Source organism: Callorhinus ursinus, unplaced genomic scaffold, assembly GCF_003265705.2.
Source record: "Callorhinus ursinus isolate GAN/ISIS: 27379988/994484 unplaced genomic scaffold, GSC_fseal_2.0 scaffold71, whole genome shotgun sequence".
Classification (NCBI taxonomy): Eukaryota; Metazoa; Chordata; class Mammalia; order Carnivora; family Otariidae; genus Callorhinus; species Callorhinus ursinus.
This window is the reverse complement of record NW_027397133.1, coordinates 5,986,943-6,002,831: the sequence shown is the minus strand read 5'-3', so window position 1 is coordinate 6,002,831 and position 15,889 is coordinate 5,986,943. Positions and strand designations below refer to the sequence as shown.

Genomic DNA, 15,889 nt, shown 5'->3' with positions numbered 1-15,889 from the left:
ACACACACACACACACCAAACACGCTGGACCAACACACACAGAATTTGGCTTTTATTCTGGCCTTCACACATCTACTGCTAAGACGACACAGATTGGCGTTACCCCCATCCCCCATGACCATTGTGACCCTCCCCCAGTTTCCTCTGCCCCCTCCTCCCACCCCACCCCTTTGGCCAAGCTCCCTGGGTGGGGTCTCCCCCTACACCTCCCCCCGGGCATGCAGCATGAAGTGCCCATGCAGCTCCCCGAGGTTGTCGAAGGAATCCTCACACTCTGTACAGTGGTAGGTGCCCTCCTCCTCCTCCTCCTCCTCCTCCTCCTCTTCCTCCTCCTCCTCCCTCCCAGCTGGTCGGCCCTCCCCAGCCCGAGGTGGCTCCTCCTCTTCCTCCCCGAGGGCCCTGCCTTCAGGGGCTGGAGCTTCCTGGGGGGCTGTAGCAGGACAGCAGAGCCGGCAGGGCGGGGTCCCTGGTGGGGCCTCCCCAAGGGGCGAGCGGCCACAGAGCTGGCAGGGCTGGGCTGGGGGGCCTGGGGGCTGGGCTGCACGGGGGGCCCGGCGGGATGGGCCCCCCCGGCCTCCCCCCAGGCGCTGCTTCACCTTGTAGCCAGGGTCATATTCAGGATCATCAGTGGCCTCCTCCTCCTCCTCCTCTTCATCTTCTTCCTCTTCGGAGTCTGGCTCTGAGAGAGTGTACTCAGAGTCAGAGGAATGCTCGGGGCCTGTAGGGGGATGGATGGGGAGAGACAGAGGCATCTGAGGCCGAGGGCTCTGCCCCCTCCCTGAGCCTCATTCAGACTCTCGCCACAGCATGGAGGGGGCAGCCCAGACACAGCCCCTGCTCCTCCCCCCAGAGGAATCCCAGTCGCATTGAACATGGCCTGGCATGCAGTAGGTGCTCAGTGTCTGAGCAAATGGATGTCTTGCAAGAACTGCACCTTAGGGGTTTAATAAGGACAAAGCAGCAGTAATAAAAACGGTAACAATAACAGTGTTCCTTGCTATTTTAAGAACCCTGTTCTTGGGGCGCCTGGGTGACGCAGTCAGTTAAGTGTCGGGCTCTTGATCTTGGCTCAGGTCTTGATCTCAGGGTCACGGGATCGAGCCCCGCACCGGAGTCTGCACTCAGTGGGAAGTCTGCTTGGGATTCTTTCTATCCTTCTCCTTCTGGCACCCCTGCCCCCCAGTGTGCGCGCACGCGTGCTCTCTCTCACATAAATAAATCTAAAAGAAAAAAAAAAGAAGAAGAACCCTGCTCTTATATATTAACCTACCTAAGGCTTATAACAACCTTTGGAGGCAAGTACCATTATTAACCCTAAGTGACAAATGGGAAACTGAGGAACAGAGCAGTTAGGTGACTCACTCACCTCCAGTCACACAGCTCTAACAGGGAAAGCTAAATATGGGTGATGACCTACAATGGATCATTTTAGGGAGACAAATAGGTCTTCAAGCAAATTAAAACACATGTATGTGGTGTGTATATACCTATACAGTTAAGTGAATTAACTCTGTCTTTTAGAGAGAGAGAGCACACGATCTCATGACCCTGAGATCACAACCTGAGCTGAAACCAAGAGATGGGTGCTCGACTGACTGCACCACCCAGGCACCCCTAAAAATTTTTTAATTTTATTTGAGAGAAAAACAGAAAGAGAAAGAGAGAGAGAGAGAGTGTGTGTGTGTGTGTGTGTGTGAGAGAGAGAGAGAGAGAGAGAGAGAGAGAGTGTGTGTGTGTGTGTGTGTGTGTAGGAGCAGGGGGGAGGGGCAGAGGGAGAAGCAGACTCCCCGCTGAGCAGGGAGCCTGATGCAACTTGATCCCAGGACCCCAGGATCATGACCTGAGCCGAAGGCAGACCCTTAACCGACTGAGCTGCCCAGGTGCCCCTGCTAAAATATTTGTAAGTACAGATATATTACTGTGATTTCATGGGCATGCAGGACATGTCTAGGACAAGTGTGGGTTACAAAAAAGGAAAACAATTTGCAGTCGATGACAGGAAAGGGTGCCATCAGCAGTCATTACGGGGGTGCACACAGAGCACTGGTTGGGGGGGGAGGCCCCCCTACAGCAGCAGTGGTGTGGGAAATACTGCAGGCACCTATCAAAAGCATCCCTTAAGACTGCTACAGCCTTGCTCTGCGTCCATCCTGGGTCCTCTTCCTCATTTCCCTCCAGCAGCCTGGAGGGCTCTTATGACAACTGAGCCAACCACACTGAGCTCCTCATGGCTCCTCGACCCCTCAGGCATTCACCTGCCGCAGGGCGTTTGCTACCCCCTTTTTACAGATGGACTAAGGCTTGCTCCCTCCCCTCGCCAAGTCTCTGAGCAAGGGTCACCTTCTCAGAGACACCCTCACCACTCTGTCTGATCGGCAATCCTTCCCCAGCACTCCCTATGCCCCTGACTCTGCTGTTTTTTCTCCTCAACTTCTCGTATCCAACATCAACCTGTGTGTTTACTGCCTGTCCCCCAGAGCAGGGACTTTGTCTGCTTCATTGCTGCATCTCTAGCATCTAGAACGCCTTCTTTGTGCCTGGCATTCAATTTAGCAAACCTTTTCAGAGGTTTTCACACATGTTGTTCCCTCTGCTGGGAAGGTCTCACCCTGGTTTTCCCCATCATTCTTTAGGACGCAGTAGGAAGCCTCCCTCCTTAGTGAGGCTGTCCCAGATCTCCTCATCCTAGGCAGCCACTCACTGTCTTTTGCCCTCTGGCTGTCCTCACCCTGAGCCCTGAGGGCTGTGCCTGTACAAAGCCCTTTCCCACCAGACCAGGGGGCAGGCCTGCTCTGACTCACTGCTGGGTCCCCGGCATCCCCCAGCTCAGGAGAGTAGGTGCTCCTACTCTCGTAGGCTGAACGTCCCTCCCTGCGGCTCTCTCTCTACTCATTCCTGCCTCGGTCTTGCCGTCTCTCTGCCATTTAACACCCGTTTCCTGAGGCCCTGGTGTGGGCTGCTCCCTCCTCCTGGAAGGCTGTCCCCCACTCTGTCTGCCTGGTGACCTCCTACTCATCCTTCAGGCCCCAGCACCCAGGCTCTGTTCTCTATGATGGCGGCTCCCTCCACCCTGGCTCCCGCTGGCCCGGCCCTCTCCCCTGGCTGCAGCCATGGGCCCCGGTATGTCTTCCCCGTCAGACTAGGACTCCTTGAGGGCAGGTCTGACTCATCTTGGGGTCCCCAACACTGCCCAGCTCACACATCACCTCCTCTGTGAAGTCCTCCCGGACTCCTCAGGCGGTTAGTGTCTCTCTCTTGTCTGGGAACCCTCTGCCCCTGTCCCCACCCCCCCCCACCCAAACTCCAACACATCCTGACTACCTGGGTAGTGACCTGGAGATGGGGGACTCCTGGAAGACAGCACCTGGGTGTGACCCATCTCCATGTCCCCAGCAATGCTCAGTCCCCAGGCAGCCTCAGCAGACATTTGCTGAATGGCTGCAAAACACAGAGGAAACCCCTCTGGCCTTGGGCCGGGGCCCCACCCCTCTTTCTCCTCCTACCTGACTTCACACCACCTGCCCTCCAGGGCCTTCAAGGCCCACTATGACTTCATGCGGTTGGCTTGGGAAAGGCAATCAGGTCGTTGTCCATGGCAACCAGGTCTTTCATGTCCACTGTGATTTTAAGGACCACAAGCCCTTTTGCACCTACCATGCCTTCTCCACCTACGAGATCCTCCAAGCCTGGCATGTCTCCAGCATCCACTGAACCCTCGATGTCCACAGTGCCTCCCAAGCCTCCCGCCTCCTTGAGGCCCACCAAATCGGCAATGCCCAACAGCTCCTCGGTGCCCACCAAGCCATCAACGGCCCCCAACTCGGCCACAAGCCCAAGCAGTTCCAAGTCTACCAAGTGGGCAAGTACAAAGACAGCCCCTTCTAAACAGCCCGGCAGCAAGTCCCGAGTCCACAGCAGGGCAAGGACGCCCAGCAAGGCCAGCACTGACACCAGGGCCAGCAAAATCAGCAAGGCCAGTGGGGTAAGACCCCACCAGCGGAGGGGCACACACAGCCGGGGCCGACCTCCTGGCAGAAGGGGAAGCCGCAGCTCCAAGAGGTCACCCAGCAGGGCCAGCACCATGACCAGGATAAGAACTCACGGTGCCACACCAGGTGTGCCCAACAGGGTAAGAACTCCTACTTCCCAGAAAAAACAGAGTAGGGGCAAGAGTTCCAGCCAGCCTAGAAACAACAACTGGGAAAGAAGCAAGAGCCAGCCTGGAAATCTGAGCAGAGAGAAGAGTTACAGCCCACCAGGAGCCTCAGGCATGGGGAAGAGTTCCGAGCTGGCTACAGCCCCAAGTAGGGCCAAGAGTTACAGCCCCACTAGAACTCCCTTCAAGAAGAAAGGTTACAGCCAGTCTCCATCATCATCGAGGAGGGTGAAGAGATATAGTCAGATGACCACCCCTGGCAGGGAATGGAGTTACAGCCCAACTGAAGTATCTAGCAGGGGCAAGAGTTACAACCCGGATAGTGCACCCAGCAGGACCCGGAGTCATAGCCGGTCTAGCACCCCTAGCGGGGCCCAAAGTCACAGCTGGTCTAGCACCCCCAGCAGGACCCAAAGTCACAGCTGGTCTAGGAGAGCAAGAAGTCGCAGTCAGAAGAGAGCCCACAGTGGGATGAGAAGTCACAGTTCGAAGAGAAATCACAGTAGGGCAAGAAGTCGTACCCGGAAAGGAACTCCCAGTCAGATGAGAAGACACAGCCAATCCAGAACCCACAGCAAGGGAAAAAATTATAACCAATCTAGAACCCCCAGAAGGGAAAAAAGTCACAGCCAGTCTAGAAGCCCCAGCAAGGAGAGAGATCACAGACGATCTAGAACACCCAGCATGGAGAGAGATCACGGACGATCTAGAACACCCAGCAAGGAGAGAGATCACAGACAATCTAGAACACCCAGCAGAGAGAGAGATCACAGACGATCTAGAACACCCAGCAAGGAGAGAGATCACAGACAATCTAGAACACCCAGCACAGAGAGGTATCACAGACGATCTAGAACACCCAGCAAGGAGAGAGATCATAGACAATCTAGAAGCCCCGGCAAGGAGAGAGGTGGCAGACGATCTAGAACCCCCAGTGAGGAGACACAGCACAGCCGACCTGGAACCTCCAGCAAAGAAAGAGATCACAGCCAATCTAGAACCTCCAGCAAGGAAAGAGATCACAGCCAAACCAGAACGCCCAGAAAAGAGAGAAATCACAGCCAATCCAGAACCCCTAGAAAAGAGAGAGGTCATAGTCGATTCAGAACCTTCAGAAAAGAGAGAGATCACAACCAATCCAGAACCTTCAGAAAAGAAATAAATCACAGCCTATCCGGAACCCCCCGAGAGGAGAGAGATCACAACCTATCTAGCACCTTCAGCAAGAGAGGTCACAGCCAATCTCGAACCCCCAGTGAGGAGAGAGACCACAACCAATCTAGAACCCCTATTAAGGAGAGCAATCCTAGCCAATCTACAACCCCCAGAAGTCTCAGCCGGAAGGATTCCACCAGCAGGGCACACAGTCCCAGTCAGAATGGAACACCTAGCGAGACAAGGGGCCACTCCCCCTCTAGATTTCTCAGTAGAGCCCCAATTCCAAGCCAGGATGATATTCAAGGCAATGCCACCATCTCTAAGGCTGCCTCACCTGGAGAGAGGTCCTCATCGTCTTCTTCCAAGCTGGCATAGCCCCCAGTCTCAGCTGGCTCACGGGTCTCTGTCATGGCCAGGGGAGGGGACAGGAGACAGGAGAAGAGCAGCAGCTGGGCAGCGTCCCTCCCCGGCCAGCTCTTCAGAGCCACACCTGGGTCACAAGTTCTCCAATGCAGGATGTTGGCAGGTAGAGCGGGATGCTGCGCAGGGGAAGGAAAGGCCTGTGGTGACTCAATAAATTTTTACATAGCATCTGCCTCCCTAGGCCCAGCTGTGTGCTCAGTGCTGGGGGAAAGGAAAAGAAAGATAGCCCCAGCTCTTCTATAGATCTTAATTTCCCCATCTGGGCAACAAAGCTGTCAGTGGTGTGGGGAAGCATCCCAAATATTTAGCAGCAGGTATCAGCCTGGGCACCAATTAGAACTGAGTGGAACATGGTCCTACGCCAAGAATTAACCCTTTAGTTGCTAAGTTTGTGAGAAAGTCCGGGGCTGGGGGAGGGTCCAAAGTGGCAGCTGGGGGTAGGGAATTCCTTGATGTAGTGGTGATCAGTCTAGAAGGACTTCGGTATTTAAATGAGTGGTATGACAGCACTAGTTTGTGTCAGCCCTAGTTCTATACCTTGGCAAAGTGGTGTCTTGGTCTGAACCCTAAATCTGCCATATTCTAGCTGTGTAGCTTCAAGCAAAGGACTTAACTTCTCTAGCCTGTTTCCTTCTCGGTACCAAAGGGCTCCCGGGGCTTAACCCATGTAGTCCTTGTAACTACGTTGAGAGATTATCACCTTCTTTGTACACGAGGAAACTGAGGCACAGAGAGGATTAACAAGTAGTTCAAGGTCACACCAACTAGTTGGTGGGTGAACTAGGATTTGATGTTACCCTCTCATAAAATGATCCCTCGGCTGAAAAAACTTTTTGAATTCAGTGGGCTGATTCAATATAAACTGCTGGTATGTGGCAGGTACTCCATTAACAGTGGCCGTTAATACTCCCGCCCACAACCCTTTCTACAAACCCCAGCCATTTCAGACTTCTCACCTCTCCCCGTGCACACCAGGGCTTTTCACATCTGCGGGTCTTAGCAAATCCTACTATTGCTGTCTAGAATGTCCTTGTCTGCCTGGAGAACTCCTACTCACTCTCCAAAACCCATCTCAAACACAAGAACCTCTGTACTTCTTCGAGCCCAAATACCATCTCTACCTCTGGCAAGAAGCCTTCTCTGACTCCTTTCCTTCCTATCCCTCTTCACCAACACCTCCCTTCACACACACACACACACACACACACACACACACACGCGGCAATTCTTTTGTCTCCCATTGCACTCCCTGGCAGTAAAGAGCCAAGAAGAGCCAAGCTAGTGAAAGGATTGGCAGCCTCAGCTACACCTCTTTATGCCAAGACTTGTGCTGGGTACTGGGGATATAATGGTGGAAAATACACAATCCCTTCAAAGCCTAGAAGTCAAGTTTAATGCTGGGGACTAAAGAAAAAAAAAAAAAGCGAAGCCTGGGGGGGGCTGGTGCATGGGGGCGGGGGGGGGGGGCCTGGTAGCAATGGCAGGGGAGCTTTCTAAAGACACCTGGATCTGGGCTTTAAGGACAGGAAATTCGTAATTGGCAGAGAATTGTCCTAATGCCCTACTGCTTGTAGGGTCCATTTAATTTGGAATTTCTACTTCATGCCAGGATAAGTTTGCCAGATTTAGTAAATAAAAACAAACCATGCCTGGTTAAATTTTAATTTCAGATAAAAAGAAAATTATTTAATATACACAGGTTCCATGCAATATTTGGGATAAACATTTCTAAAAGGTTATTTACCTGAAACTCAAATTGAACAGGACGTTCTATATGTTACCTGGCAAGCACACACTAGAGACAATCAGGACTTCCCATTAGATTACCAGGAGACATTGCTCACCAGTCCAGCCTACCTTCCCCCAAACCCACATCACACAAGGACCTTCCAGAGTATTCCAGATGTCAAGTGGAGACATTCTTTGGTGCACAAGTCCCATTCCTACAACGACTATGGTGGCCATACCGGCTTCCACAATTTTAAAGGGACACAAATGAGGCTCCCTCACTACCACAAGGAAAACACTGTGCCTAGGCCCCACCAAATACTGAACCTACAGGAACCAATTCCCAGGATGCCCTGCGTGAACATAATAGGCACCCGTTCCCACAATGCTAGGGCAAGGAGGCCAGAGCAAAACCTTACACCGGACAATAAGGACCAGTCCCCACAATGCCCTGCGACAATCCTTCCCAGGACGCCTCGGGCCTATAATGACCACCTTCCAAGGTGCTCTGCGTCGAAGCACTCCGAGCTTCCAGGATGCTCAGCGGAAGGTGTGTGACAAAAGGGACTGCTTCCCCACAAGGAGCTAGGATAATGCTTCCCAGAATGCACTAGGCCCATAACGACTAGCGGACCGACTCCCACAATGCCTCAGGGCCGAGCGTCCCGTTTCCCCAGGATGCCCCAGGGCGGCACGGAGCCGCGTTGGGGGAGAAAAGGGAGCCTGGGTCTCGCCCTCCGGCCATCACGGGCCAAGACGGCTGCCTGCTCGCCCCGGTGACGGGAGCCGTCACTCCCATCATGCAGCGGTGCCGTAGCGCCCGCTTCCCAGCATGCCCCGCGCACCCCTATCCCGGACACTCACCGGCGCTAGCTGCCCCCGCTCTGGCTCGGCGGCGGCGGCTGCACGCCTCGGCTCTGCGCCTGCGCTGCAAGTCGGGTAGGAGGCAGTGCAAAGCGGCGTGAAGAGCCTAGGGCGCTTGCGCGGCGAGATGGACCATTCCCGTCGTACTGTGGGAAGAGGGGCTCTCCGAGTTGGGCCGTCGACGAGACCCGCGCAGGGGGTTCCGGGCTTTGCCCCTCGCTGTCCGGGTTTACTTGGTACAGTCCGCAGCTAAACGAACAAGAAACTGCAAGGCTTGCGCGTGCGTGAGCGAGCAGGAACGCGCCTTATAGAAAATGTGATGAGCTAGGGGATGGGAGCGTCAGCTAAACCTGGATCCTGGGCCTGAGGCTTGCTTATTTGCATAATCTTAGTGAGGGACAATAGAAGCCCTACGGCGCTGAAGGGGTGATTTGCATATTCCTCGGAGAGGCCGTACTCCCGAACGCCGTGATTAGCGTATGGGGAGGGCGGCGGCTGGCGGCGCTCCTGAACAAAGCGCACGGGCTGAAGGATTGCGGACTAGCGCGGAGCGGGTGGCCTTGTTTTTAGTTGGCATCAGTTTGCATCCGGAGAGGGGGCGCAAGGGCCAAGACACTTACCAACCCCACAAGCCCTCCCCCCCAGCATAAATATTTACTGCTCTCTTTTGTGCCAGCCTGTGCTGGTGGGCACTGTTTTCCGCAGTAGACAAGACACACCTGGCTCCTATCCTCATGGCACCTCAGTCAAAGGAAGGAGAGCCACAAAAGTCAGAACCACAACCCAGATTGGTCAGACTTGGGATGAGTGGAGTATAGGAAACTGTGGGAGCCACAGGAGGTGCCTGCCCCAGCCTGGAGAGGCATCCAAGAGGTGATGATATTTAAGCCAAGGATGAATAGAAGCCAACTAGAATAGGAGTTTTTCTGGCAGAGGGAACAGCAAGGGTAGAAGCCTATAGGCAAAAAGTAGTTATGGTTTGATTGAGAAAATGATAGCAGCTAAGTATCCCTGAAACACAGAAATAAGAGAGGGGAATGGCTCCTACAGGTGAAGTTAAGACCTCAGACTACGCTGACCTGACCGTATAGGAAGCTATTGCAGCATTCCAGGCTTCCTCCAATTGACTCAGATTCCCCGCTCAGAACTCTCCAATGAGCTCCCGTTACACTTAGAAAAAAATCCAAACTCTGTCATGGCCCAGGGGCTTATACACATGGTCTCCCCCTCCTTGTCTCTGACTTGACTCACCTCTCTTTATCCACTCCACCGTCTAGCTCCACTTCCCCTCAAACACTGCAATCTCTTTACCACCTCAGGCCTTTGCCCTTGCTATTCCCCTTGCCTGAAAATGCTTTTCCCTCTGATCTTTGAATAGCTGATCTTATGCTCATCATTCATTTCTTGGCACAGGTGTCAATCAGGCAGGCTCTCCTTGATCTTTCAAAGATGGCACTTTGAAAGTGCCATCTTTCAAATCTGAAAGCCAGATTTGCTTTAGAGAAGTGAGTGGTGTTATGGTTAAAGCAGGTTTGGTCATGAGTCCATGGTTGTGGAAGCTGGGGTGAAGGGTGCATGGGACTTCATTATCCTGTTCTGTCTACTTCTGTTTTGAAGTTTTCCATAATAAGTCAATAATACCCCACATCACCTTACTCTGCATTTTATCTTAAGGGTACTTAGGGCAATCTGAAATTTAAGTTTTTTTGCTTCCTTACTGCAGTCTGTTCTCATGGAAGCTTTGTGAGGGTAAGAATGGAGTCACCCTTTTTCTTTGGGTCCTCAGTGCCTAGACTAGGATCAAGTTTCAGATTAGTACTAAGGTGTCTAGAACATCTAACATTTGCCTTTTTTTTATTCACTATGGCATCTCCACATCTTTGAGTAGCACCTGGCACAAAGTAAGAGGTCAATGTATTTTTTAGTCTAAAATTAGAATCACTCATCTAAAATTTAGTTGAATGAGGAGGAGGAAGGAGTCAGGAATGCCAGGCTAAGGGGGTTTGACTTGACCTAGAGGTGATGGGGAGCTAGGGAAAGGTTTTGAGCAGAGCAGGGACAGGTGTTGCCAGGGAGAGAGGTCCTTTGGAGATTGATGTCGGGGGTAGGAGTAAGCCAGGGGAAGGATCCAGGCCATTGGCTGGGGATGGGGTAGCTCAGTGGCTACTGAAGAGACAAGACTCAGTGACTTTTGGCTCATGGAATGGCCAGGAGAAAAAACAAATTTCTTGGAAGAGGGGAGGTGCCTTTGAAGAGGTAAGGACCCTCTCCTGGCTTGTACTGTCCGCCAGCAACCATCTTACTCCTCTCCCTCCTCCCTCCCTTAGTTCAGTTCCCCTCCCAACATAGTGCAGCTCTGGGCAGAGGGACAGACACACAGCCACCCCAGACACTTGTTCTCTCCTCAGTTTAATGGTGGTTAGTGGGATTGCCAAACCCCCTCCCCGTCCCCTCCCCATACAAAATGTGTTTTTGTTTTTTTTTTTTTACAAGAAAAAGGGGGCAAAAGCCAGGAATGAGGGGAGGGGGGTGCAATCTGATATTTTCATACAGATTTTTAATTTTTTTTAATATATTATATATAAAACCATAGAGACCAACGCACCCCCCAAACTCCTTTCCCTCTCCCTGGAGGGCCTGGAGGAGAGATGGGGAAGGCCCCCCCAGGAGCGGGTAGAAAGAGAGACAAATATGGATAGGACAGATATGGGGGGAGGAGGTGGAGGGAAGGGGAGCCCAGGAACCTGGGGATTGGAGAAAAGGGTTGGGGCTGTCTCCCTCACCACCCCCATCGAAGTTATGACACAAAGACACAGAATCCCTGTTTCCATGCCCTCCCCCCACCCTTACCCCCACCGTGCAAACATGGCTTTGCAAAGAGGTGCCCAGAGCTCTGTGGAACTCCTACAATGGCTGGCATGGGGTCTGGGACCCCCAAAGAAATCTGTGTTCCCCTTCCCTGCCCACCCCACCCTTCCCAGAATCTGACCCCCTCCCCACAAGACCTGGTTCTGCAGCCTAGGGGCCGTGGCCTTCCCCCAGTTATCTTCCCCCAACCCAATCCCTACCGCCCTCCCTGGACTTGGGGGGTCTGGACCTTTGGCCCCTGCCCCCTGGGGGGCCCAGACCTCTGGGCCCTTGCTTCTGGCCCTTGCAGAGACCCGGGATCCGACACCCCCATCCCTGCCCAAGCGTCTGAGGTGTTAGTGGTGGGGAGAGAGGCCCACCATCCCAGACTCTGGTAAATGTCTTTGCAGCTGGCAGTGGGGTGGACCCCAGCCCAGGACCAGGCCCAGGCCCAGGCCTGGGTGGAGGTGGGGTCAGATGAAGAATTCTTCTTTCCTCTTGTGTCCGTCGCTGCCATTGAGAAAGGCTTCTCTTGCTTCTCCCTGCTCATCCAGGCCACTGGCCTCATGGGTCAGATAGGAGCCTGAGGGGTGGCAGACCCCCAGGCACAGGCGGCATATATGTGGACCCAGGAGTTGGGCAGAAATATACGGGAAGACGGAGACAGACAAGACATACCAGGCGAAGAAAGAGGGAGAAAGGGAACATACAGGGAGAGGGCATCAAGTCCAGGGGATAGCAAAACAGGGGCAGAAAAGAGGTAAAAGCAGAATTAGGAAGACTCCAAAAGTTCACAGGAAGACCACCCTTATCCGTTCTCTTGGCGGTGTCCCCTTGCTCTGCTCCCAACGAATCCAACAATTAGGAAGATAAATGTTGTATTCAAACCCATGGCCTTAATTGGCCCTCAGCGTTTCACCCCTTTTAAGAGTCGTGGCGGAAAGGTCCGCCCTTTTGGAATCTTGGCCTCAGGTCCCGCCAGATTTCGAATCCCGGATCTAGGCTCCGCCCCCTTACCACCTCGGCTGTACGCCCGCCCGCTTTCCAACCCGGGCTCTAGGCCCCGCCCTCTTCCGGATCCCACAACCAGCCACACCCCTCGCTGAAGTCAGGCCCCGCCCCCACTCACCCTTCTGCCGTACTGAGCACCAGACCATGCCCACCAGCACACATATGATCAGAAACACCAGTAGCGCCAGGATGCCGCCCACAATGGCGTAGGGCACCGACGTCTGAGCCTCTACCACCGCACCCGGGTCTGCCAGAGAGACAGGGCGCAGGACCAGGTCATCGGAGGACGGTCCCAGCCCGGCCCCATAGCTGTGGATCGCTTAAACCAGTCCACACACTAACCGTGCTTTTACGTGCCACGCCCCTCAAGTTACTGACACTCCTGGTCCCTTGTCCTGGCTCCACTCTTTCCTGATGCTCCATTTCCACAAAGAATGCGCGCGTGTTGGTTTGCACACTGCCCGACCCAGCCCCTGAGTCCCTTTGCCAGTACTATCCCACTTCCTTCCCCCACCCCATTCCCCACAGAACAGAAACAGCACATCCCTTTTCTTTGGTCTCGACCCACAGAACCTCAGGTCCAAGTCCCTTCCCCCCTTGTCTAAAACGCTCCAGGTATTTAAAATGCTGAGCTATAGGGCCCAACAACTTCCAAAATTCCTGCCCCACCGTTATAAGGGCTAACCACATAACACTTATTTTGTGCTAGGGGCCATTTCAACCCCTTTATATATTTAGCTCATATAATCTTCACAACCCTATGAGGTGGTTGCTATTGTTTATTTCCACTTAACCGATGAGGAAACTAAGGCGCAAAGTTACCCGCAATAGGATGCTGCAGAGCCCAGTGTGAACCCAGACGGTCAATCTGGCCGCAGAACTCCAGGAATTCTGTTGGCTGTTGACCCCAAGGAATCACCCTTTGCACAGGCCCCTCAAACACCCCTGGCAGGTCTTGAACCATCCAATCCAGCTCGCCCATTCCCAAGGCCCCGCCCCACCCAGGACTCCCGGAGACCTCCTCCGAGGCCCCGCCCCTGCCTTGAGCCCCGCCCCCAGGCCGGCCGCTGCCTGCCCTCACCGTAGACCACGAGTACATAGAGCGCCCTCGCGTGGCCGTGCTTGTTCGACGCCTCGCAAGTGTAGGTGCCATTATCCGCTGATACCAAGCCTGGCAGAGTAAGCGTCTCCCCGACCGCCTCGGCCCGCTCTGGCAAAGATTCATTCCCGCGGTTCCAGCGGATCTGGTTTGGCCTGGGCATGAGTAAAATATAGTGAGAGTTAGGGTCACAGGTGCCAACATCCAATTCTGAGTTCTCAGTAATCTAGATATGTAGCATCTCCAAATAAGACGGTCTTTACTAGCCAGCCCTATCCTTCCAATATAACCTGCAGTCCCGGGCCCAGCTTCCACCCGACACCAGTCTCAAGAATCCTAGCCTCCCGACCCCTGCCCGTTCCACTGTCAGAATCCAGGAGTCCAGGGCCCCACAGCTTCCTTCCTCAAGATCCACAAGCCCAAACGCCCAGACTCCTCCCTCAGGGCACAGAAGTCCGGGTCCCAGGCCCTTCTGTGCGTCCAGTTCCCCCTTTCCCGAGACACAGGTGTCCAGGTTCCCGGTCTTCTTCTTGTCGGGACGCAGGAGTCTCGGGTCCAGCAGCTCACCTGGGGTTCCCCGTTACAGCACACGTTAGCACCAGCGTGTCTCCCTCCCTCACCACAGCTTGGGAGGCATGGATCCGGGCCGTGGGAGAGTCTGTGGGCGGAAATGAGATGGGAGAGAGATGGTCAGGGTCATCACGCGGGGCTGGAAACCCTCCCGGGGGCAAGCGGCTGGCGTTGGGACCCTCCGGCCCCCAGGGTCCCGGCCCGCCGGGCACTTACACTGCACGTCCAGCACGTACTGCGTCTGCTTGCTGTGTCCGGAGGGCAGCGCCTGGTTCTGCGCCTCGCAGATGACGATACCGCCGTCGTCCTTGCGGTCCACCCGAAACCGCACTGTGCTCGCCACGCTCCAGACCTTGCCATTTTCCTGGCCGCTGCTCACTCCTGCCAGGCGGGGCCGAGAAGCTGTCAGGCCAGGGTTCCGGCTCCGCCCGTCGAGGGCGTACCCCCCCGCCCCCCCGCCCAAACCAAATCATGTCATTTGCCAAGCTCCGCCCCTTATCCACCAGCTACGGGTCCTCCAAGCCACGCCCCTCCACGAACCAAGCCCACCGCCCCAGGTGCCTCGTCCCAAAGCTCCTCCCTCTTTCGCTCCCACGCCCTCTCCTCTATCAGTTCATTCCGTAGAGGGGTATTGAGAGGCCAGTGTCCGCCTGTGCGCTCTTCTCCAGGCCCCGCTTCCTCTCAGTCCCACCTCCCGCCGGCACCTCCCCTCCCACCCCGCCCCGTCCCGCCCCCCACCCCAGGTAGTACCTTTCAGCTCCTTGCGGTCGCGGTACCAGCGCAGGACCGCGGCAGGGCGGGACCGCGGAACTAGGCAACTGAGCTCCACCTCGCCTCCCTCCACCGCCTGCTCCCGAACCTCCACCACGGGATTCTCTGGGGCCACTGCCGTAGGGAGGAAGTGGTAAGGGGAGGCGGTCAGCGGAGGCACCGAGGGAGACTCAAAGTAACTAGGTGGAACAAGGATCCCGGGTGGCAGAGGTCAAGAACAGCCAGGTTAAAAAAAATCAGGTCTCAGGATAAGGGGAAAGCAGAGGAGAAAGGAGGAGGGGATGAGTCTGAGGAGGGGGGTGGCTTTACCCAATACAGTGAGCGTGGCAATCTGGTGGTGGGTATCCTCCGTGTAGAGCTGGCAGAAGTAGCCCCCCTCGTCCTCCAGGCGGGCATCTGAGAGCCGGATCCGCACGCGGCGGGGGGAGAACTCCTCAAGCTGGAAACGCTCGTCCTTCAGCGCTAGACAGGATGAACAGGAAGGGATGAAACTGGGGAGTCCTGGCCTCAGGGGTCCCGCCCTTCCGCCAGGAGCTTAGAGACCGCTCTCGGCGTCCCCTCTCCAGGCAGCCATACCTGTGCCTCTAAGGGGCCCACCTAGTTACTCCCTTGGGGACCCAGAACGATTCAGGCCCTCCCGCCCACGGGACCAGGAGTCCAGACCCCTAGCTCCATGCTCTGTCAGGACCCAAGAGTCCACACTCTCCGCTCTGTCCTCTTTCAGGACACAGGGGTCAGGCCCCAGCCCTCTTCTTTCAAGACGCGGCATTCCCTACCCCAGCACTCACCGCGGGTGCCGTTGAAGAAGAGGGTCTGCCGCGCTGGGTTCTGAATGACAACTATGGACCCATCATACTGGTGCAGACGGCAGGTTATCTCGGCCACCCCTCCCTCAGCCACGGTCACGTTCTCTGTCTGTACTTCCTGTCCAGCCCCTGGGCCAGTAGAGAAACTCGTTGAGGGCTGCAATTCCATCTTTTCTCTCTCCCTCTGTTCCTCTCCCACCCAAACCTCCAAACTCTCTTTTCCCTCTCATTCAGTTCATTGCACCCAACGTTTCCTGAGGGCTGGACTCTGGGAGACGGAGAAAACCTGCTTGAGAGGGGCTGCCAGTCAAGATCCAGTGGTATGTGCTCTAATGGGGGCAGCGCGGGGCACACTGGGGGCCCAGAGGAAGGGGAGAGACTAAGGCCACCTAGGGAGATGGGTGATTAGAGAAGGTTCTGGAAGGAAGCTCCATTGGATCCAGATCTTAGAGTGAG

The 15,889-nt window shown here is 55.0% G+C and overlaps 2 protein-coding genes across 2 annotated transcripts; both read right to left on the bottom strand.

Moving 5' to 3' along the window:
- Positions 1 to 29: 29 nt before the first annotated feature.
- Positions 30 to 8,689, bottom strand: ZNF428 (zinc finger protein 428). The gene is made up of 3 exons (XM_025849614.2): positions 8,330 to 8,689; positions 5,649 to 5,853; positions 30 to 718 (listed from the first exon to the last, which is right to left on the bottom strand). The coding sequence occupies exons 2-3, from the start codon at positions 5,722 to 5,724 to the stop codon at positions 201 to 203; spliced, it is 594 nt and encodes a 197-aa protein (XP_025705399.1). The 5' UTR covers positions 5,725 to 5,853; positions 8,330 to 8,689; the 3' UTR covers positions 30 to 200.
- A 2,032-nt stretch (positions 8,690 to 10,721) lies between these two features.
- Positions 10,722 to 15,602, bottom strand: CADM4 (cell adhesion molecule 4). The gene is made up of 8 exons (XM_025849612.2): positions 15,416 to 15,602; positions 14,937 to 15,089; positions 14,607 to 14,741; positions 14,073 to 14,237; positions 13,854 to 13,944; positions 13,269 to 13,441; positions 12,306 to 12,434; positions 10,722 to 11,759 (listed from the first exon to the last, which is right to left on the bottom strand). Exons 1-8 carry the CDS (start codon positions 15,600 to 15,602, stop codon positions 11,650 to 11,652), a joined length of 1,143 nt encoding a protein of 380 aa, XP_025705397.1. The 3' UTR covers positions 10,722 to 11,649.
- Positions 15,603 to 15,889: the final 287 nt, after the last annotated feature.